We start from the raw sequence: 24224 nt of genomic DNA, 5'->3' as shown, positions 1-24224 counted from the left end.
ATCCCCCTCTCACACTGTGCCCTCCCATCCCCCACTGTGTGCTATCCCATCCCCCTCACACTGTGCTCTCCCATCCCCCACTGTGCTCTCCCATCCCCCACTGTGTGCTCTCCCATCCCCCACTCTGTGCGCTCCCATCTCCCACTCTGTGCGCTCCCATCTCCCACTCTGTGCTCTCCCATCCCCAACTGTGCTCTCCCATCCCCTCACACTGTGCTCTCCCATCCCCCACTGTGTGCTCTCCCATCCCCCTCTCACACTGTGCTCTCCCATCCCCAACTGTGCTCTCCCATCCCCCACTGTGTGCTCTCCCATCCCCCTCTCACACTGTGCCCTCCCATCCCCCACTGTGTGCTCTCCCATCCCCCACTCTGTGCTCTCCCATCCCCTCACACTGTGCCCTCCCATCCCCCACTGTGTGCTCTCCCATCCCCCACTGTGTGCTCTCCCATCCCCTCACACTGTGCTCTCCCATCCTCCACTGTGTGCTATCCCATCCCTCTCTCACACTGTGCTCTCCCATCCCCCACTGTGCCTAATGAGGAGGAGGCACGGACATGGCCAGAAGCCTAATGAGGAGGCATGGACACGGCCAGAAGCCTAATGAGGAGGAGGCATGGAGACTGAGGTCAGAAGCCTAATGAGGAGGCATGGACACGGAGGCCAGAAGCCTAATGAGGAGGAGGCATGGACACGGCTAGAAGCCTAATGAGGAGGAGGCATGGACATGGAGGCCAGAAGCCTAATGAGGAGGCATGGACACGGAGGCCAGAAGCCTAATGAGGAGGAGGCATGGACACGGAGGCCAGAAGCCTAATGAAGAGGAGGCATGGACACGGAGGCCAGAAGCCTAATGAGGAGGAGGCATGGACACGGCCAGAAGCCTAATGAGGAGGAGGCATGGACATGGAGGCCAGAAGCCTAATGAGGAGGCATGGACACGGAGGCCAGAAGCCTAATGAGGAGGAGGCATGGACACGGCCAGAAACCTAATGAGGAGGAGGCATGGATATGGAGGCCAGAAGCCTAATGAGGAGGCATGGACATGGAGGCCAGAAGCCTAATGAGGAGGAGGCATGGACACGGAGGTCAGAAGCCTAATGAGGAGGAGGCATGGACACGGAGACACCGTTAGAATCTACAATGATTTTATTAGAAATGGATTAAGTGCTGACTAAAGAGAAGTTCTACGTTTATTTACAGTGAGAAAGAGGGATTAATATTTATGTGATGTCCCAACAATGTCGTCTTCTGTATCCGGGATAATGTTCTCTGTTCTGAAAGGTTACAGGTCATGAAACAATCCCATCGTAGCCTTGTATTCCGCACTTCTTGCCCGCTATACGGCAGCCAAATGTAAGCGCCTCCTGCACAGTCTGACCTGAGAAGAGGGAGAAACATTTTAACAAATAAAGGGCCTGATTCAGAGCCGGACGCAACTAGCGCTCACTCGTCCTGAAAATAGGGGTGGCTATTCAAATGAACCATTCGCTGTTTGCGGTCTGTTCACGCCTCTAGGTCTGAACGAGGGAACAAAACTTGCGGTCGTTTTTTGGGAAACTACGCCCCCTGGCCGCTCGCATCCTACGTCATGTCCGCTATTTATTAGATTAATCGAGTACATCGAACAGGGTATGAGCTGCTCGCTATTCTTGTGGTTGGTTTTTGCTACCGCTATTTTGCGAGTAGTTCTGGCTATAAAATAACCCAGTGACGTGGTCAGTGACGCTGATGTTTTAATTATGCACACCCATAAAACGCCCGTTTTGACCTTTAAGCACGCCTGCGATTGGATCTCCACTCCCCGTTTTCAAGCACCTTCCCCTGTTACCACCCACATACGCCTCATCCTGTCACTCAAATTAGCAGGCATTCGCTATTTTGCGAGCACATGAATTTCGGCCGCACTGACGGGTTCGCGCATGCGTATAACGATCCGTACGCATGCGCAGTTGGGCTAACATCGCTCGGAGTGAACGAGCTGCCGCTTACGAGTGGCTCTGAATCAGGCCCAAAGTTTATTGAACAAGGAGAGAAATGATCGATCACTAACTATAGCACAGAAATGCCAGTCATCAGCGGCGGCCTCATCATCAGTGCCCGATATCGCTGCTGCCTCACAGTAACCACAGTCACACTTTCCCCACCGATGGTAACAGCACAGAAATGCCAGTCATCAGCGGCGGCCTCATTATCAGTGCCCGATATCGCTGCTGCCTCACAGTAACTACAGTCACACTTTCCCCACCGATGGTAACAGCACAGAAATGCCAGTCATCAGCGGCGGCCTCATCATCAGTGCCCGATATCGCTGCTGCCTCACAGTAACCACAGTCACACTTTCCCCACCGATGGTAACAGCACAGAAATGCCAGTCATCAGCGGCGGCCTCATTATCAGTGCCCGATATCGCTGCTGCCTCACAGTAACTACAGTCACACTTTCCCCATCGATGGTAACAGCACAGAAATGCCAGTCATCAGCGGCGGCCTCATTATTGGTGCCCGATATCGCTGCTGCCTAACAGTAACCGCAGTTACCCTTTCCCCACCGATGGTAACAATACAGAAATGCCAGTCATCAGCAGCGGCCTCATCATCAGTGCCCGATATCGCTGCTGCCTCACAGTAACCACAGTCACACTTTCCCCACCGATGGTAACAGCACAGAAATGCCAGTCATCAGCGGCGGCCTCATTATCAGTGCCCGATATCGCTGCTGCCTAATAGTAACCACAGTCACACTTCCCTCACCGATGGTCGCGGTATTACTAACACACCAGTAACACACTTACTATCTCCATACAGGGCATGACACAGAAATGCCAGTCATTAATGGCAGCATTATAATTGATGGCTTATAATGCTGACCTCTCACAGCAGCAACAGTGTGGCCAGCTCCCCACTTCCCCCACGTCGCTGACAGACATGGCACAGAAGGGGTTAATCCTTGTGCCGCTATGCCATTGTACAATGAACTTATCAGTGGTAGGCACCAATTTTAAACACCACACTGGTGCCAGGCAGCCGGTATTGAATTGATGTGTGCCGCAGATCGGGCCACTTTAGGCAGTTGTGGTAAGGTGATGGTTAGAGGCAGAGCACGGAGGGAAGTCAGCAAACATCAGGACATGTACAAGTGTATATTCTTTTGTAGCACTGCAGCCTTAGTACCCCTGGGCAGTGGGCTTAGTACCCCAGTCCCCCGCAGCCTCCTGTATCAGAGTGGTATGAGGAGGTGCTGGAAGAGATGGCCAGAACAGCCAGCTAATTGATTTCCTGGAGCTCCAAAGAGCTCCCACTCTGTGGCCAGGAGACTGCTGCCTGGGGATCTAGTCTCCCTGCCTTTGAAGCCCAAATTCGGCCAGAGATAGTGGTAAGGTCCCCCAGCAGAATCCTGGAAGTAAAGGTTTGAAGGGAACAATCCCCTACTCCAGATTGCCGGTATCTGGGGTGTGGTTACCTGTCTTAGGTACAGAGAAATAACCTCTCCCTGCTATCCATTAGGCAGAGTCTTAAACATGGACATGCACAGCACATTAGTTACTGACCCCGGGACACGCTTACCCCCTGTGGTATTGTGTTCTAAAACTGCATAAAAGAAAGTCTGAGAAAACCGGTATGTGTCTTGTCTTTTTAGAAAGACAGAGGGCCTGATTCAGACCCGATTGTAAGCGTCCGCACGCTCGCTCTGAGCGATGGTAGCACAACTGCACATGCATATGGTTCGCAATGCGCGTGCGCAAACCAGTTATTGCGGATGGAAATCGTGCGCTCGTAAAACACAGAGGGGCTGCTAATTTGAGTGACAGAATGTGCCATTTGTGGGTGGTAACAGGGGAAGGTGCTTGAAAACGGCGGAGTGGTTGTGAGAACGCAGGCGTGCCCAATGGTCAAAAGGGCGTTTAATGGGAGTGCATAATTAGCAAAGCAGCGTCATCGACCACGTCACTTATATTGTTCCAGTTCCAAAAAAGGGGGTAGTAAAATGCCTTAATGATTATCGCCCAATTGCACTAACTTCATTGATAATGAAATGCTTTGAAAGGCTGGTATTAGGACATATTCAATCTTTTTTCCCAGTAGATTTTGATCCTTTTCAGTTTGCATATAGGAAAAATCGTTGCACTGATGATGCGGTACTTACAGCACTTCACTCTATTTTAGCTCATTTGGAAGTGAGGGATTCTTATGTTCGGATACTCTTTGTTGATTTTAGTTCTGCTTTTAATACGGTTATTCCCATCTCACTAACATCTAAGTTGTTTGACTTGGGGTTAAGTGGGTCTATTTGTAACTGGGTTTTAAACTTTTTAACTGATAGACCACAAGTAGTTAGAATTGGAGGTGCTGTGTCGGGGGAAGTGTTGATTAAGACTGGTGTTCCCCAGGGTTGTGTTCTCAGCCCCCTATTATACTCGCTATTTACCCACGACTGCGTGTCGACTTCTGATTCTGTGAAAATCATCAAATTTGCTGATGATATTGCAGTCGTTGGGTTAATTAGCAGGAATGATGAGTCCCATTATAGGAAAGAGATCAAAAATTTGGTTTCTTGGAGTGGTGATAATCACTTGCTCCTAAATGGTGACAAGACAAAAGAACTGGTAATTGATTTTCGTAGGAGATGTTTAGAGCAGAAATTGCCAGTGTCTATTAACAACCAGGATGTTGATATAGTTGAGTCTTTTAAATTTCTGGGTATCCAGGTTGCGGCAGATTTGACATGGTCTTTAAATACACTGTCCCTAATTAAAAAGGCGCAACAGCGTTTGTTTTTCCTAAGACGTTTGAGGGCCTCGGGAGTTAGCAAAGTAACTATGCTAAACTTTTACAGATGCTCAACTGAGAGCATTCTGACGTTTGGTATCATTATCTGGTATGGCAACTGCACAGCGAGTGAAAGAAGTGCACTGGAACGGGTTGTTAGGACCGCCAGCAAAATCATTGGCGTGCAGTTGCCAACTATTCATGATGTTTATGGGCTTAGGGTTCTAAAGAGAACCAAAGGTATCATATCGGATCCAAGCCATCCATTTCATGAATTTTTTGATAAGCTCCCATCTTTAAAGCGGTTTAGAGTACTTCGGGCACGTACGAGTCGCTTGAGGGTTAGTTTTCTTCCATCTGCTGTGCGCATGTTGAATGCTATGATTGTATCTCTTTAGTTAATTTTAATTTTATTATTTTTGTGAAATTGTTTGTGATAACCTTTACCATGGATTGCTATTCACTGTTTTACAAAAGTGCAATGTAATTTCGTCTGTCAAACTTGTTTTGCTGATGACAACAATAAATACAATACAATACAATACAATACAATACTTGGTTGTCTTTTAGCCTGAACTGCTCGCAGTGATAGCGGGAAGTAATTCCTACCTCAAACGCTGCGAGCAGTTCAGATGCCGTTCGATGTTACCGATTAATCTAATAAAAACAGGAGATGATGTGATTTGCAAACAGCAAAAGGGCGTCTTGAAAAAATAGCGAGCGCATTTAGCATAAACTGGCAGACATAGAGGCGTCCTCACACCGCAAAGAGCGAGCGCTCAATTTAAATATCCGGCCCCTTTTTGAGAGCGAGCGGCCGCAAATAGCGTCCGGGTCTGAATCAGGCCCAGTGAGCAATACAAATGTCGCCTTCAGACGCCTGCACCTGCTGACCACCAGAGTAGCGCCAATTGTTACTCCATTCCCCGACTGTTTTGAATTGAACCCAGATTCTCCAAGCTCAAACCCTTTGCCAGCTACTCAGTGCCGCCTAGTCCACAGTGAGGAATCAGTGGGAATTAGCTGACACCACCCAGGCAGTGTTCCACTAACGAGCCCACACATACTCAGTAGTAGGGGGTTTCCGGTGCCGGTGGAAGGAGTCGGGGTGGAATGAGCGTAATGCTGAAAGGAATGACTACTTACCTTTATATAAAGCAAATATGACAGAAGCATTAAACGTGTCTCCAGCCCCCAATGTATCAATAATGGTATTGGGTGGAAAGGAGGCAGAATGAATGACGCATCCATCAGGTCCCAGAGCATCAGCTCCTTGATCAGCCCAAGCACAGACCAGGTACGCCCTGAGGGAAGAGGAAAGCTTCTGTCAGCAGCAATACAGGACACGACACTCCCTGCTCCTCTGGCTGCACAATTACACCGTGTACATCATTCATTTCTACAACAGTCATTGGGACAATGCAATTACCAGGAGCTCATCGCTTCAGTACCCACGGAGACCATGACCGTGTAAGCCTGATACAGGGGAAGTCATCTGTTGGTGATTAAGTCATGCTTGCCGACATTTAGCTCCCTCCTTCAGGGAGGGAGCAGTCGTGCTTACAGGGCTGGGGGCGTGACGCGACCAAAGGGGGCGGGGCCCGGCATGATGCGGCATTGGGGGCGGAGCATGGGGGCGTGACAACACGATCACGTCATCGTGGCTCCGCCCCCTCTTCACAATGCCGTGATTAATGGCATTGTGCAGCCGGGGGCGGAGCCACGAATCGCGTAACCGTCCCCCCTGCTGCCGGGGTTTGTGATCTAAAAGCGCTGGGGGTTGCGGGCACATCGCCAGGGGCCGGGAGGATTGCCTGCCTTCCCGGGAGGTCGGAAGCGGCACCCGATTTTCGGGAGGCTCCCGACCAAATCGGGAGGGTAGGCAAGTATGGATTAAGCAGATAATAAAACCTGTACATCTATGGCTAATGTCAGCTCTCATGCATCAAGGGAAACAGGATACAGAATAGACATTGGTCACACAAATCCAAAGGGACAGGAAGGATGGTACTAATAGAAGTGATTCTAGGGATATATACAAAAACAGGACTGTAATATACTAACAAAACTATATTGTACATGGTACCAGATCTATAGCAATATTAATGGCATACATGTACAGATGTGTCCTCATACATGTGGCCTCAATACACCATGTAGTGTGAGATGAATATCTGTGTGCTCCTGAGTCTGTATATAGTGTGCTGAGTAATGTGATATGTGACACCTGTATATCTGTGTGCTCCTGAGTCTGTATATGGGAGACTGCGCTGAGTAATGTGATATGTGACACCTGTATATCTGTGTGCTCCTGAGTCTGTATATGGGAGACTGCGCTGAGTAATGTGATATGTGACACCTGTATATCTGTGTGCTCCTGAGTCTGTATATGGGAGACTGCGCTGAGTAATGTGATATGTGACACCTGTATATCTGTGTGCTCCTGAGTCTGTATATGGGAGACTGCGCTGAGTAATGTGATATGTGACACCTGTATATCTGTGTGCTCCTGAGTCTGTATATGGGAGACTGCGCTGAGTAATGTGATATGTGACACCTGTATATCTGTGTGCTCCTGAGGCTGTATATGGGAGACTGCGCTGAGTAATGTGATATGTGACACCTGTATATCTGTGTGCTCCTGAGGCTGTATATGGGAGACCGTGCTGAGTAATGTGATATGCGACACCTGTATATCTGTGTGCTCCTGAGTCTGTATATGGAGACTGCGCTGTGTAATGTGACACCTGTATATCTGTGTGCTCCTGAGTCTGTATATAGGAGACTGTGCTGAGTAATGTGATATGTGACACCTGTATATCTGTGTGCTCCTGAGTCTGTATATGGAGACTGCGCTGAGTAATGTGATATGTGACACCTGTATATCTCTGTGCTCCTGAGTCTGTATATGGGAGACTGCGCTGAGTAATGTGATATGTGATACCTGTATATCTGTGTGCTCCTGAGTCTGTATATGGGAGACTGTGCTGAGTAATGTGATATGTGACACCTGTATATCTGTGTGCTCCTGAGTCTGTATATGGGAGACTGCGCTGAGTAATGTGATATGTGACACCTGTATATCTGTGTGCTCCTGAGTCTGTATATGGAGACTGCGCTGAGTAATGTGAAATGTGACACCTGTATATCTGTGTGCTCCTGAGTCTGTATATGGAGACTGCGCTGAGTAATGTGATATGTGACACCTGTATATCTGTGTGCTCCTGAGTCTGTATATGGAGACTGCGCTGAGTAATGTGATATGTGACACCTGTATATCTGTGTGCTCCTGAGTCTGTATATAGGAGACTGCGCTGAGTAATGTGATATGTGACACCTGTATATCTGTGTGCTCCTGAGTCTGTATATGGAAACTGCGCTGAGTAATGTGATATGTGACACCTGTATATCTGTGTGCTCCTGAGTCTGTATATGGGAGACTGCGCTGAGTAATGTGATATGTGACACCTGTATATCTGTGTGCTCCTGAGTCTGTATATGGAGACTGCGCTGAGTAATGTGAAATGTGACACCTGTATATCTGTGTGCTCCTGAGTCTGTATATGGAGACTGCGCTGAGTAATGTGACACCTGTATATCTGTGTGCACCTGAGTCTGTATATGGGAGACTGCGCTGAGTAATGTGATATGTGACACCTATATATCTGTGTGCTCCTGAGTCTGTATATGGGAGACTGCGCTGAGTAATATGATAGGTGACACCTGTATATCTGTGTGCTCCTGAGTCTGTATATGGGAGACCGTGCTGAGTAATGTGATATGCGACACCTGTATATCTCTGTGCTCCTGAGTCTGTATATGGGAGACTGCGCTGAGTAATGTGATATGTGACACCTGTATATCTGTGTGCTCCTGAGTCTGTATATGGAGACTGCGCTGAGTAATGTGAAATGTGACACCTGTATATCTGTGTGCTCCTGAGTCTGTATATGGAGACTGCGCTGAGTAATGTGATATGTGACACCTGTATATCTGTGTGCTCCTGAGTCTGTATATAGGAGACTACGCTGAGTAATGTGATATGTGACACCTGTATATCTGTGTGCTCCTGAGTCTGTATATGGGAGACTGCGCTGAGTAATGTGATATGTGACACCTGTATATCTGTGTGCTCCTGAGTCTGTATATGGAGACTGCGCTGAGTAATGTGAAATGTGACACCCGTATATCTGTGTGCTCCTGAGTCTGTATATGGAGACTGCGCTGAGTAATGTGATATGTGACACCTGTATATCTGTGTGCTCCTGAGTCTGTATATGGAGACTGCGCTGAGTAATGTGATATGTGACACCTGTATATCTGTGTGCTCCTGAGTCTGTATATAGGAGACTGTGCTGAGTAATGTGATATGTGACACCTGTATATCTGTGTGCTCCTGAGTCTGTATATGGGAGACTGCGCTGAGTAATGTGACACCTGTATATCTGTGTGCTCCTGAGTCTGTATATGGAGACTGAGCTGAGTAATGTGATATGTGACACCTGTATATCTGTGTGCTCCTGAGTCTGTATATGGGAGACTGCGCTGAGTAATGTGATATGTGACACCTGTATATCTGTGTGCTCCTGAGTCTGTATATAGGAGACTGTGCTGAGTAATGTGAAATGTGACACCTGTATATGTGTGTGCTCCTGAGTCTGTATATGGAGACTGCGCTGAGTAATGTGATATGTGACACCTGTATATCTGTGTGCTCCTGAGTCTGTATATAGGAGACTGCGCTGAGTAATGTGATAGGTGACACCTGTACATCTGTGTGCTCCTGAGTCTGTATATGGGAGACTGCGCTGAGTAATGTGATAGGTGACACCTGTATATCTGTGTGCTCCTGAGTCTGTATATGGAGACTGCGCTGAGTAATGTGATATGTGACACCTGTATATCTGTGTGCTCCTGAGTCTGTATATGGGAGACTGCGCTGAGTAATATGATATGTGACACCTGTATATCTGTGTGCTCCTGAGTCTGTATATGGGAGACTGCGCTGAGTAATGTTATATGTGACACCTGTATATCTGTGTGCTCCTGAGTCTGTATATGGGAGACTGCGCTGAGTAATGTGATAGGTGACACCTGTATATCTGTGTGCTCCTGAGTCTGTATATGGGAGACTGCGCTGAGTAATATGATATGTGACACCTGTATATCTGTGTGCTCCTGAGTCTGTATATGGGAGACTGCGCTGAGTAATGTGATATGTGACACCTGTATATCTGTGTGCTCCTGAGTCTGTATATGGGAGACTGTGCTGAGTAATGTGATATGTGACACCTGTATATCTGTGTGCTCCTGAGTCTGTATATGGGAGACTGTGCTGAGTAATGTGATATGTGACACCTGTATATCTGTGTGCTCCAGAGTCTGTATATAGGAGACTGTGCTGAGTAATGTGATATGTGACACCTGTGTATCTGTGTGCTCCTGAGTCTGTATATGGGAGACTGCGCTGAGTAATGTGATATGTGACACCTGTATATCTGTGTGCTCCTGAGTCTGTATATGGGAGACTGCGCTGAGTAATGTGACACCTGTATATCTGTGTGCTCCTGAGTCTGTATATGGGAGACTGCGCTGAGTAATGTGATATGTGACACCTGTATATCTGTGTGCTCCAGAGTCTGTATATAGGAGACTGTGCTGAGTAATGTGATATGTGACACCTGTGTATCTGTGTGCTCCTGAGTCTGTATATGGGAGACTGCGCTGAGTAATGTGATATGTGACACCTGTATATCTGTGTACTCCTGAGTCTGTATATAGGAGACTGCGCTGAGTAATGTGATATGTGACACCTGTATATCTGTGTGCTCCTGAGTCTGTATATGGGAGACTGCGCTGAGTAATGTGACACCTGTATATCTGTGTGCTCCTGAGTCTGTATATGGGAGTCTGTGCTGAGTAATGTGACACCTGTATATCTGTGTGCTCCTGAGTCTGTATATAGGAGACTGCGCTGAGTAATGTGATATGTGACACCTGTATATCTGTGTGCTCCTGAGTCTGTATATGGGAGACTGCGCTGAGTAATGTGATAGGTGACACCTGTATGTCTGTGTGCTCCTGAGTCTGTATATGGGAGACTGTGCTGAGTAATGCGACACCTGTATATCTGTGTTCTCCTGAGTCTGTATATGGGAGACTGCGCTGAGTAATGTGATATGTGACACCTGTATATCTGTGTGCTCCTGAGTCTGTATATAGAAGACTGCGCTGAGTAATGTGATATGTGACACCTGTATATCTGTGTGCACCTGAGTCTGTATATAGGAGACTGCGCTGAGTAATGTGATATGTGACACCTGTATATCTGTGTGCTCCTGAGTCTGTATATAGGAGACTGTGCTGTGTAATGTGATATGTGACACCTGTATATCTGTGTGCACCTGAGTCTGTATATAGGAGACTGCGCTGAGTAATGTGATATGTGACACCTGTATATCTGTGTGCTCCTGACTCTGTATATGGGAGACTGCGCTGAGTAATGTGATATGTGACACCTGTATATCTGTGTGCTCCTGAGTCTGTATATAGGAGACTGCTCTGAGTAATGTGACTACTGTATATCTGTGTGCTCCTGAGTCTGTATATGGGAGACTGTGCTGAGTAATGTGATATGTGACACCTGTATATCTGTGTGCTCCTGAGTCTGTATATGGGAGACTGTGCTGAGTAATGTGATATGTGACACCTGTATATCTGTGTGCTCCAGAGTCTGTATATAGGAGACTGTGCTGAGTAATGTGATATGTGACACCTGTGTATCTGTGTGCTCCTGAGTCTGTATATGGGAGACTGCGCTGAGTAATGTGATATGTGACACCTGTATATCTGTGTGCTCCTGAGTCTGTATATGGGAGACTGCGCTGAGTAATGTGACACCTGTATATCTGTGTGCTCCTGAGTCTGTATATGGGAGACTGCGCTGAGTAATGTGATATGTGACACCTGTATATCTGTGTGCTCCAGAGTCTGTATATAGGAGACTGTGCTGAGTAATGTGATATGTGACACCTGTGTATCTGTGTGCTCCTGACTCTGTATATGGGAGACTGCGCTGAGTAATGTGATATGTGACACCTGTATATCTGTGTACTCCTGAGTCTGTATATAGGAGACTGCGCTGAGTAATGTGATATGTGACACCTGTATATCTGTGTGCTCCTGAGTCTGTATATGGGAGACTGCGCTGAGTAATGTGACACCTGTATATCTGTGTGCTCCTGAGTCTGTATATGGGAGTCTGTGCTGAGTAATGTGACACCTGTATATCTGTGTGCTCCTGAGTCTGTATATAGGAGACTGCGCTGAGTAATGTGATATGTGACACCTGTATATCTGTGTGCTCCTGAGTCTGTATATGGGAGACTGCGCTGAGTAATGTGATAGGTGACACCTGTATGTCTGTGTGCTCCTGAGTCTGTATATGGGAGACTGTGCTGAGTAATGCGACACCTGTATATCTGTGTGCTCCTGAGTCTGTATATGGGAGACTGCGCTGAGTAATGTGATATGTGACACCTGTATATCTGTGTGCTCCTGAGTCTGTATATAGAAGACTGCGCTGAGTAATGTGATATGTGACACCTGTATATCTGTGTGCTCCAGAGTCTGTATATAGGAGACTGTGCTGAGTAATGTGACACCTGTATATCTGTGTGCTCCTGAGTCTGTATATAGGAGACTGCGCTGAGTAATGTGATATGTGACACCTGTATATCTGTGTGCTCCTGAGTCTGTATATGGGAGACTGCGCTGAGTAATGCGACACCTGTATATCTGTGTGCTCCTGAGTCTGTATATGGGAGACTGTGCTGAGTAATGTGATAGGTGACACCTGTATATCTGTGTGCTCCTGAGTCTGTATATGGAGACTGCGCTGAGTAATGTGATATGTGACACCTGTATATCTGTGTGCTCCTGAGTCTGTATATGGGAGACTGCGCTGAGTAATATGATATGTGACACCTGTATATCTGTGTGCTCCTGAGTCTGTATATGGGAGACTGCGCTGAGTAATGTTATATGTGACACCTGTATATCTGTGTGCTCCTGAGTCTGTATATGGGAGACTGCGCTGAGTAATGTGATAGGTGACACCTGTATGTCTGTGTGCTCCTGAGTCTGTATATGGGAGACTGTGCTGAGTAATGCGACACCTGTATATCTGTGTGCTCCTGAGTCTGTATATGGGAGACTGCGCTGAGTAATGTGATATGTGACACCTGTATATCTGTGTGCTCCTGAGTCTGTATATAGAAGACTGCGCTGAGTAATGTGATATGTGACACCTGTATATCTGTGTGCTCCAGAGTCTGTATATAGGAGACTGTGCTGAGTAATGTGACACCTGTATATCTGTGTGCTCCTGAGTCTGTATATAGGAGACTGCGCTGAGTAATGTGATATGTGACACCTGTATATCTGTGTGCTCCTGAGTCTGTATATGGGAGACTGCGCTGAGTAATGTGATATGTGACACCTGTATATCTGTGTGCTCCTGAGTCTGTATATAGGAGACTGTGCTGTGTAATGTGATATGTGACACCTGTATATCTGTGTGCACCTGAGTCTGTATATAGGAGACTGCGCTGAGTAATGTGATATGTGACACCTGTATATCTGTGTGCTCCTGACTCTGTATATGGGAGACTGCGCTGAGTAATGTGATATGTGACACCTGTATATCTGTGTGCTCCTGAGTCTGTATATAGGAGACTGCTCTGAGTAATGTGACTACTGTATATCTGTGTGCTCCTGAGTCTGTATATGGGAGACTGTGCTGAGTAATGTGATATGTGACACCTGTATATCTGTGTGCTCCTGAGTCTGTATATAGGAGACTGGGCTGAGTAATGTGATATGTGACACCTGTATATCTGTGTGCTCCTGAGTCTGTATATAGGAGACTGCGCTGAGTAATGTGATATGTGACACCTGTATATCTGTGTGCTCCTGAGTCTGTATATAGGAGACTGCGCTGAGTAATGTGACACCTGTATATCTGTGTGCTCCTGAGTCTGTATATAGGAGACTGCGCTGAGTAATGTGATATGTGACACCTGTATATCTGTGTGCTCCTGAGTCTGTATATGGGAGACTGCACTGAGTAATGTGATATGTGACACCTGTATATGTGTGTGCTCCTGAGTTTGTATATGGAGACTGCGCAGAGTAATGTGATATGTGACACCTGTATATCTGTGTGCTCCTGAGTCTGTATATGGGAGACTGCGCTGAGTAATGTGATATGTGACACCTGTATATCTGTGTGCTCCTGAGTCTGTATATGGGAGACTGCGCTGAGTAATGTGATATGTGACACCTGTATATCTGTGTGCTCCTGAGTCTGTATATGGGAGACTGTGCTGAGTAATGTGACACCTGTATATCTGTGTGCTCTTGAGTCTGTATATGGGAGACTGCACAGAGTAATGTGATATGTGACACCTGTATATCTGTGTGCTCCTGAGTCTGTATAAGGAGACTGCGCTGAGTAATGTGATATGTGACACCTGTATATCTGTGTGCTTCTGAGTCTGTATATGGAGACTGCGCTGAATAATGTGATATGTGACACCTGTATATCTGTGTGCTCCTGAGTCTGTATATGGAGACTGCGCTGAGTAATGTGATATGTGACACCTGTATATCTGTGTGCTCCTGAGGCTGTATATAGGAGACTGCGCTGAATAATGTGATATGTGACACCTGTATATCTGTGTGCTCCTGAGTCTGTATATGGGAGACTGCGCTGAGTAATGTGACACCTGTATATCTGTGTGCTCCTGAGTCTGTATATGGGAGACTGTGCTGAGTAACGTGATATGACACCTGTATATCTGTGTTCCTCAGTCTGTATATGGGAGACTGTGCTGAGTAATGTGACACCTGTATATCTGTGTGCTCCTGAGTCTGTATATGGGAGACTGCACTATGTAATGTGATATGTGACACCTGTATATCTGTGTGCTCCTGAGTCTGTATATGGGAGACTGCGCTGAGTAATGTGATATGTGACACCTGTATATCTGTGTGCTCCTGAGTCTGTATATGGGAGACTGCGCTGAGTAATGTGATAGGTGACAACTGTATATCTGTGTGCTCCTGATTCTGTATATGGGAGACTGCGCTGAGTAATGTGGTATGTGACACCTGTATATCTGTGTGCACCTGAGTCTGTATATGGAGACTGCGCTGAGTAATGTGATATGTGACACCTGTATATCTGTGTGCTCCTGAGTCTGTATATGGAGACTGCGCTGAGTAATGTGATATGTGACACCTGTATATCTGTGTGATCCTGAGTGTGTATATGGGAGACTGCGCTGAGTAATGTGACACCTGTATATCTGTGTGCTCCTGAGTCTGTATATGGGAGACTGCGCTGAGTAATGTGACACCTGTATATCTGTGTGCTCCTGAGTCTGTATATAGGAGACTGCGCTGAGTAATGTGATATGTGACACCTGTATATCTGTGTGCTCCTGAGTCTGTATATGGAGACTGCGCTGAGTAATGTGACACCTGTATATCTGTGTGCTCCTGAGTCTGTATATGGGAGACTGCGCTGAGTAATGTGATATGTGACCCCTGTATATCTGTGTGCTCCTGAGTCTGTATATAGGAGACTGCTCTGAGTAATGTGACTACTGTATATCTGTGTGCTCCTGAGTCTGTATATGGGAGACTGTGCTGAGTAATGTGATATGTGACACCTGTATATCTGTGTGCTCCTGAGTGTGTATATGGGAGACTGCGCTGAGTAATGTGATATGTGACTCCTGTATATCTGTGTGCACCTGAGTCTGTATATGGAGACTGCGCTGAGTAATGTGATAGGTGACACCTGTATATCTGTGTGCTCCTGAGTCTGTATATGGAGACTGCGCTGAGTAATGTGACACCTGTATATCTGTGTGCTCCTGAGTCTGTATATGGGAGACTGCGCTGAGTAATGTGATATGTGACACCTGTATATCTGTGTGCTCCTGAGTCTGTATATGGGAGACTGCGCTGAGTAATGTGATATGTGACCCCTGTATATCTGTGTGCTCCTGAGTCTGTATATAGGAGACTGCTCTGAGTAATGTGACTACTGTATATCTGTGTGCTCCTGAGTCTGTATATGGGAGACTGTGCTGAGTAATGTGATATGTGACACCTGTATATCTGTGTGATCCTGAGTGTGTATATGGGAGACTGCGCTGAGTAATGTGACACTTGTATATCTGTGAGCTCCTGAGTCTGTATATGGAGACTGCGCTGAGTAATATGTGTGACACCTGTATATCTGTGTGCTCCTGAGTCTGTATATGGGAGACTGCGCTGAGTAATGTGGTATGTGACACCTGTATATCTGTGTGCACCTGAGTCTGTATATGGAGACTGCGCTGAGTAATGTGATATGTGACACCTGTATATCTGTGTGCTCCTGAGTCTGTATATGGAGACTGTGCTGAGTAATGTGATATGTGACACCTGTATATCTGTGTGCTCATGAGTCTGTATATGGGAGACTGCGCTGAGTAATGTGATATGTGACACCTGTATATCTGTGTGCTCCTGAGTCTGTATATGGGAGACTGCGCTGAGTAATGTGATATGTGACACCTGTATATCTGTGTGCTCCTGAGTCTGTATATGGAGACTGTGCTGAGTAATGTGACACCTGTATATCTGTGTGCTCCTGAGTCTGTATATGGAGACTGCGCTGAGTAATGTGATATGTGACACCTGTATATCTGTGTGCTCCTGAGTCTGTATATGGAGACTGTGCTGAGTAATGTGATATGTGACACCTGTATATCTGTGTGCTCCTGAGTCTGTATATGGGAGACTGCGCTGAGTAATGTGACACCTGTATATCTGTGTGCTCCTGAGTCTGTATATGGGAGACTGCGCTGAGTAATGTGATATGTGACACCTGTATATCTGTGTGCTCCTGAGTCTGTATATAGGAGACTGTGCTGAGAAATGTGATATGTGACACCTGTATATCTGTGTGCTCCTGAGTCTGTATATGGAGACTGCGCTGAGTAATGTGACACCTGTATATCTGTGTGCTCCTGAGTCTGTATATGGAGACTGCGCTGAGTAATATGTGTGACACCTGTATATCTGTGTGCTCCTGAGTCTGTATATGGGAGACTGCGCTGAGTAATGTGGTATGTGACACCTGTATATCTGTGTGCACCTGAGTCTGTATATGGAGACTGCGCTGAGTAATGTGATATGTGACACCTGTATATCTGTGTGCTCCTGAGTCTGTATATGGAGACTGTGCTGAGTAATGTGATATGTGACACCTGTATATCTGTGTGCTCATGAGTCTGTATATGGGAGACTGCGCTGAGTAATGTGATATGTGACACCTGTATATCTGTGTGCTCCTGAGTCTGTATATGGGAGACTGCGCTGAGTAATGTGATATGTGACACCTGTATATCTGTGTGCACCTGAGTCTGTATATGGGAGACTGTGCTGAGTAATGTGACACCTGTATATCTGTGTGCTCCTGAGTCTGTATATGGGAGACTGCGCTGAGTAATGTGATATGTGACACCTGTATATCTGTGTGCTCCTGAGTCTGTATATAGGAGACTGTGCTGAGAAATGTGATATGTGACACCTGTATATCTGTGTGCTCCTGAGTCTGTATATGGAGACTGCGCTGAGTAATGTGACACCTGTATATCTGTGTGCTCCTGAGTCTGTATATGGAGACTGCGCTGAGTAATATGTGTGACACCTGTATATCTGTGTGCTCCTGAGTCTGTATATGGGAGACTGCGCTGAGTAATGTGGTATGTGACACCTGTATATCTGTGTGCACCTGAGTCTGTATATGGAGACTGCGCTGAGTAATGTGATATGTGACACCTGTATATCTGTGTGCTCCTGAGTCTGTATATGGAGACTGTGCTGAGTAATGTGATATGTGACACCTGTATATCTGTGTGCTCATGAGTCTGTATATGGGAGACTGCGCTGAGTAATGTGATATGTGACACCTGTATATCTGTGTGCTCCTGAGTCTGTATATGGGAGACTGCGCTGAGTAATGTGATATGTGACACCTGTATATCTGTGTGCACCTGAGTCTGTATATGGGAGACTGTGCTGAGTAATGTGACACCTGTATATCTGTGTGCTCCTGAGTCTGTATATGGGAGACTGTGCTGAGTAATGTGACACCTGTATATCTGTGTGCTCCTGAGTCTGTATATGGGAGACTGCGCTGAGTAATGTGACACCTGTATATCTGTGTGCTCCTGAGTCTGTATATGGGAGACTGTGCTGAGTAATGTGACACCTGTATATCTGTGTGCTCCTGAGTCTGTATATAGGAGACTGCGCTGAGTAATGTGATATGTGACACCTGTATATATGTGTGCTCCTGAGTCTGTATATGGGAGACTGCGCTGAGTAATGTGATAGGTGACACCTGTATATATGTGTGCTCCTGAGTCTGTATATGGGAGACTGCGCTGAGTAATGTGATAGGTGACACCTGTATATCTGTGTGCTCCTGAGTCTGTATATGGGAGACTGCGCTTAGTAATGTGATAGGTGACACCTGTATATCTGTGTGCACCTGAGTCTGTATATGGGAGACTGCGATGAGTAATGTGATATGTGACACCTGTATATCTGTGTGCTCCTGAGTCTGTATATGGGAGACTGTGCTGAGTTATGTGACACCTGTATATCTGTGTGCTCCTGAGTCTGTATATGGGAGACTGCGCTGAGTAATGTGATATGTGACACCTGTATATCTGTGTGCTCCTGAGTCTGCATATAGGAGACTGCGCTGAGTAATGTGATATGTGACACCTGTATATCTGTGTGCTCCTGAGTCTGTATATGGGAGACTGCGCTGAGTAATGTGATAGGTGACACCTGTATATCTGTGTGCTCCTGAGTCTGTATATGGGAGACTGCGCTGAGTAATGTGATAGGTGACACCTGTATATCTGTGTGCTCCTGAGTCTGTATATGGGAGACTGCGCTGAGAAATGTGATATGTGACACCTGTATATCTGTGTGCTCCTGAGTCTGTATATGGGAGACTGTGCTGAGTAATGTGACACCTGTATATCTGTGTGCTCCTGAGTCTGTATATGGGAGACTGCGCTGAGTAATGTGATATGTGACACCTGTATATCTGTGTGCTCCTGAGTCTGCATATAGGAGACTGCGCTGAGTAATGTGATATGTGACACCTGTATATCTGTGTGCTCCTGAGTCTGTATATGGGAGACTGTGCTGAGTAATGTGACACCTGTATATCTGTGTGCTCCTGAGTCTGTATATGGGAGACTGCGCTGAGTAATGTGATATGTGACACCTGTATATCTGTGTGCTCCTGAGTCTGCATATAGGAGACTGTGCTATGTAATGTGATATGTGACACCTGTATATCTGTGTGCTCCTGAGTCTGTATATGGAGACTGCGCTGAGTAATGTGATATGTGACACCTGTATATCTGTGTGCTCCTGAGTCTGTATATGGAGACTGTGCTGAGTAATGTGATATGTGACACCTGTATATCTGTGTGCTCCTGAGTCTGTATATGGGAGACTGCGCTGAGTAATGTGATATGTGACACCTGTATATCTGTGTGCTCCTGAGTCTGTATATGGGAGACTGTGCTGAGTAATGTGACACCTGTATATCTGTGTGCTCCTGAGTCTGTATATGGGAGACTGCGCTGAGTAATGTGATATGTGACACCTGTATATCTGTGTGCTCCTGAGTCTGTATATGGGAGACTGCGCTGAGTAATGTGACACCTGTATATCTGTGTGCTCCTGAGTCTGTATATAGGAGACTGCGCTGAGTAATGTGATATGTGACACCTGTATATCTGTGTGCTCCTGAGTCTGTATATGGAGACTGCGCTGAGTAATATGATATGTGACACCTGTATATCTGTGTGCTCCTTAGTCTGTTTATGGAGATTGCGCTGAGTAATGTGATATGTGACACCTGTATATCTGTGTGCACCTGAGTCTGTATATGGAGACTGCGCTGAGTAATGTGATATGTGACACCTGTATATCTGTGTGCTCCTGAGTCTGTATATGGAGACTGCGCTGAGTAATGTGATATGTGACACCTGTATATCTGTGTGCTCCTGAGTCTGTATATAGGAGACTGCGCTGAGTAATGTGATATGTGACACCTGTATATCTGTGTGCTCCTGAGTCTGTATATAGGAGACTGCGCTGAGTAATGTGACACCTGTATATCTGTGTGCTCCTGAGTCTGTATATAGCAGACTGCGCTGAGTAATGTGACACCTGTATATCTGTGTGCTCCTGAGTCTGTATATGGGAGACTGCGCTGAGTAATGTGATGGGACACCTGTATATCTGTGTGCTCCTGAGTCTGTATATAGGAGACTGTGCTGAGTAATGTGATATGTGACACCTGTATATCTGTGTGCTCCTGAGTCTGTATATGGGAGACTGCGCAGAGTAATGTGATATGTGACACCTGTATATCTGTGTGCACCTGAGTCTGTATATGGGAGACTGTGCTGAGTAATGTGACACCTGTATATCTGTGTGCTCCTGAGTCTGTATATGGGAGACTGCGCTGAGTAATGTGATATGTGACACCTGTATATCTGTGTGCTCCTGAGTCTGTATATAGGAGACTGTGCTGAGAAATGTGATATGTGACACCTGTATATCTGTGTGCTCCTGAGTCTGTATATGGAGACTGCGCTGAGTAATGTGACACCTGTATATCTGTGTGCTCCTGAGTCTGTATATGGAGACTGCGCTGAGTAATATGTGTGACACCTGTATATCTGTGTGCTCCTGAGTCTGTATATGGGAGACTGCGCTGAGTAATGTGGTATGTGACACCTGTATATCTGTGTGCACCTGAGTCTGTATATGGAGACTGCGCTGAGTAATGTGATATGTGACACCTGTATATCTGTGTGCTCCTGAGTCTGTATATGGGAGACTGCGCTGAGTAATGTGATAGGTGACACCTGTATATATGTGTGCTCCTGAGTCTGTATATGGGAGACTGCGCTGAGTAATGTGATAGGTGACACCTGTATATATGTGTGCTCCTGAGTCTGTATATGGGAGACTGCGCTGAGTAATGTGATAGGTGACACCTGTATATCTGTGTGCTCCTGAGTCTGTATATGGGAGACTGCGCTTAGTAATGTGATAGGTGACACCTGTATATCTGTGTGCACCTGAGTCTGTATATGGGAGACTGCGATGAGTAATGTGATATGTGACACCTGTATATCTGTGTGCTCCTGAGTCTGTATATGGGAGACTGTGCTGAGTTATGTGACACCTGTATATCTGTGTGCTCCTGAGTCTGTATATGGGAGACTGCGCTGAGTAATGTGATATGTGACACCTGTATATCTGTGTGCTCCTGAGTCTGCATATAGGAGACTGCGCTGAGTAATGTGATATGTGACACCTGTATATCTGTGTGCTCCTGAGTCTGTATATGGGAGACTGCGCTGAGTAATGTGATAGGTGACACCTGTATATCTGTGTGCTCCTGAGTCTGTATATGGGAGACTGCGCTGAGTAATGTGATAGGTGACACCTGTATATCTGTGTGCTCCTGAGTCTGTATATGGGAGACTGCGCTGAGAAATGTGATATGTGACACCTGTATATCTGTGTGCTCCTGAGTCTGTATATGGGAGACTGTGCTGAGTAATGTGACACCTGTATATCTGTGTGCTCCTGAGTCTGTATATGGGAGACTGCGCTGAGTAATGTGATATGTGACACCTGTATATCTGTGTGCTCCTGAGTCTGCATATAGGAGACTGCGCTGAGTAATGTGATATGTGACACCTGTATATCTGTGTGCTCCTGAGTCTGTATATGGGAGACTGTGCTGAGTAATGTGACACCTGTATATCTGTGTGCTCCTGAGTCTGTATATGGGAGACTGCGCTGAGTAATGTGATATGTGACACCTGTATATCTGTGTGCTCCTGAGTCTGCATATAGGAGACTGTGCTATGTAATGTGATATGTGACACCTGTATATCTGTGTGCTCCTGAGTCTGTATATGGAGACTGCGCTGAGTAATGTGATATGTGACACCTGTATATCTGTGTGCTCCTGAGTCTGTATATGGAGACTGTGCTGAGTAATGTGATATGTGACACCTGTATATCTGTGTGCTCCTGAGTCTGTATATGGGAGACTGCGCTGAGTAATGTGATATGTGACACCTGTATATCTGTGTGCTCCTGAGTCTGTATATGGGAGACTGTGCTGAGTAATGTGACACCTGTATATCTGTGTGCTCCTGAGTCTGTATATGGGAGACTGCGCTGAGTAATGTGATATGTGACACCTGTATATCTGTGTGCTCCTGAGTCTGTATATGGGAGACTGCGCTGAGTAATGTGACACCTGTATATCTGTGTGCTCCTGAGTCTGTATATAGGAGACTGCGCTGAGTAATGTGATATGTGACACCTGTATATATGTGTGCTCCTGACTCTGTATATGGAGACTGTGCTGAGTAATGTGATATGTGACACCTGTATATGTGTGTGCTCCTGAGTCTGTATATGGAGACTGCGCTGAGTAATATGATATGTGACACCTGTATATCTGTGTGCTCCTTAGTCTGTTTATGGAGATTGCGCTGAGTAATGTGATATGTGACACCTGTATATCTGTGTGCACCTGAGTCTGTATATGGAGACTGCGCTGAGTAATGTGATATGTGACACCTGTATATCTGTGTGCTCCTGAGTCTGTATATGGAGACTGCGCTGAGTAATGTGATATGTGACACCTGTATATCTGTGTGCTCCTGAGTCTGTATATAGGAGACTGCGCTGAGTAATGTGATATGTGACACCTGTATATCTGTGTGCTCCTGAGTCTGTATATAGGAGACTGCGCTGAGTAATGTGACACCTGTATATCTGTGTGCTCCTGAGTCTGTATATAGCAGACTGCGCTGAGTAATGTGACACCTGTATATCTGTGTGCTCCTGAGTCTGTATATGGGAGACTGCGCTGAGTAATGTGATGGGACACCTGTATATCTGTGTGCTCCTGAGTCTGTATATAGGAGACTGTGCTGAGTAATGTGATATGTGACACCTGTATATCTGTGTGCTCCTGAGTCTGTATATGGGAGACTGCGCAGAGTAATGTGATATGTGACACCTGTATATCTGTGTGCACCTGAGTCTGTATATGGGAGACTGTGCTGAGTAATGTGACACCTGTATATCTGTGTGCTCCTGAGTCTGTATATGGGAGACTGCGCTGAGTAATGTGATATGTGACACCTGTATATCTGTGTGCTCCTGAGTCTGTATATAGGAGACTGTGCTGAGAAATGTGATATGTGACACCTGTATATCTGTGTGCTCCTGAGTCTGTATATGGAGACTGCGCTGAGTAATGTGACACCTGTATATCTGTGTGCTCCTGAGTCTGTATATGGAGACTGCGCTGAGTAATATGTGTGACACCTGTATATCTGTGTGCTCCTGAGTCTGTATATGGGAGACTGCGCTGAGTAATGTGGTATGTGACACCTGTATATCTGTGTGCACCTGAGTCTGTATATGGAGACTGCGCTGAGTAATGTGATATGTGACACCTGTATATCTGTGTGCTCCTGAGTCTGTATATGGAGACTGTGCTGAGTAATGTGATATGTGACACCTGTATATCTGTGTGCTCATGAGTCTGTATATGGGAGACTGCGCTGAGTAATGTGATATGTGACACCTGTATATCTGTGTGCACCTGAGTCTGTATATGGGAGACTGTGCTGAGTAATGTGACACCTGTATATCTGTGTGCTCCTGAGTCTGTATATGGGAGACTGTGCTGAGTAATGTGACACCTGTATATCTGTGTGCTCCTGAGTCTGTATATGGGAGACTGCGCTGAGTAATGTGACACCTGTATATCTGTGTGCTCCTGAGTCTGTATATGGGAGACTGTGCTGAGTAATGTGACACCTGTATATCTGTGTGCTCCTGAGTCTGTATATAGGAGACTGCGCTGAGTAATGTGATATGTGACACCTGTATATATGTGTGCTCCTGAGTCTGTATATGGGAGACTGCGCTGAGTAATGTGATAGGTGACACCTGTATATATGTGTGCTCCTGAGTCTGTATATGGGAGACTGCGCTGAGTAATGTGATAGGTGACACCTGTATATCTGTGTGCTCCTGAGTCTGTATATGGGAGACTGCGCTTAGTAATGTGATAGGTGACACCTGTATATCTGTGTGCACCTGAGTCTGTATATGGGAGACTGCGATGAGTAATGTGATATGTGACACCTGTATATCTGTGTGCTCCTGAGTCTGTATATGGGAGACTGTGCTGAGTTATGTGACACCTGTATATCTGTGTGCTCCTGAGTCTGTATATGGGAGACTGCG

The 24224-nt window shown here is 46.2% G+C and overlaps 1 protein-coding gene across 3 annotated transcripts in view; it reads right to left on the bottom strand.

Moving 5' to 3' along the window:
* Window positions 1-1131: 1131 nt before the first annotated feature.
* KHK (ketohexokinase) overlaps window positions 1132-24224 on the bottom strand; it is a 366821-nt gene continuing 343728 nt past the window's right edge. For all 3 annotated transcript variants that reach the window (XM_088480520.1, XM_088480521.1, XM_088480522.1), the window contains 2 exons: window positions 5916-6073; window positions 1132-1381 (listed from right to left, as the gene is read on the bottom strand). In XM_088480520.1, the coding sequence (XP_088336646.1) occupies window positions 1293-1381; window positions 5916-6073 (247 nt within the window). In that variant the 3' untranslated portion in view covers window positions 1132-1292. The remainder of the gene's footprint in view (window positions 1382-5915; window positions 6074-24224) is intronic.

Source organism: Taudactylus pleione, unplaced genomic scaffold (assembly GCF_031769625.1).
Source record: "Taudactylus pleione unplaced genomic scaffold, aTauple2 ptg000254l, whole genome shotgun sequence".
NCBI lineage: Eukaryota > Metazoa > Chordata > Amphibia > Anura > Myobatrachidae > Taudactylus > Taudactylus pleione.
This window is presented reverse-complemented; position numbering and strand designations above follow the sequence as displayed.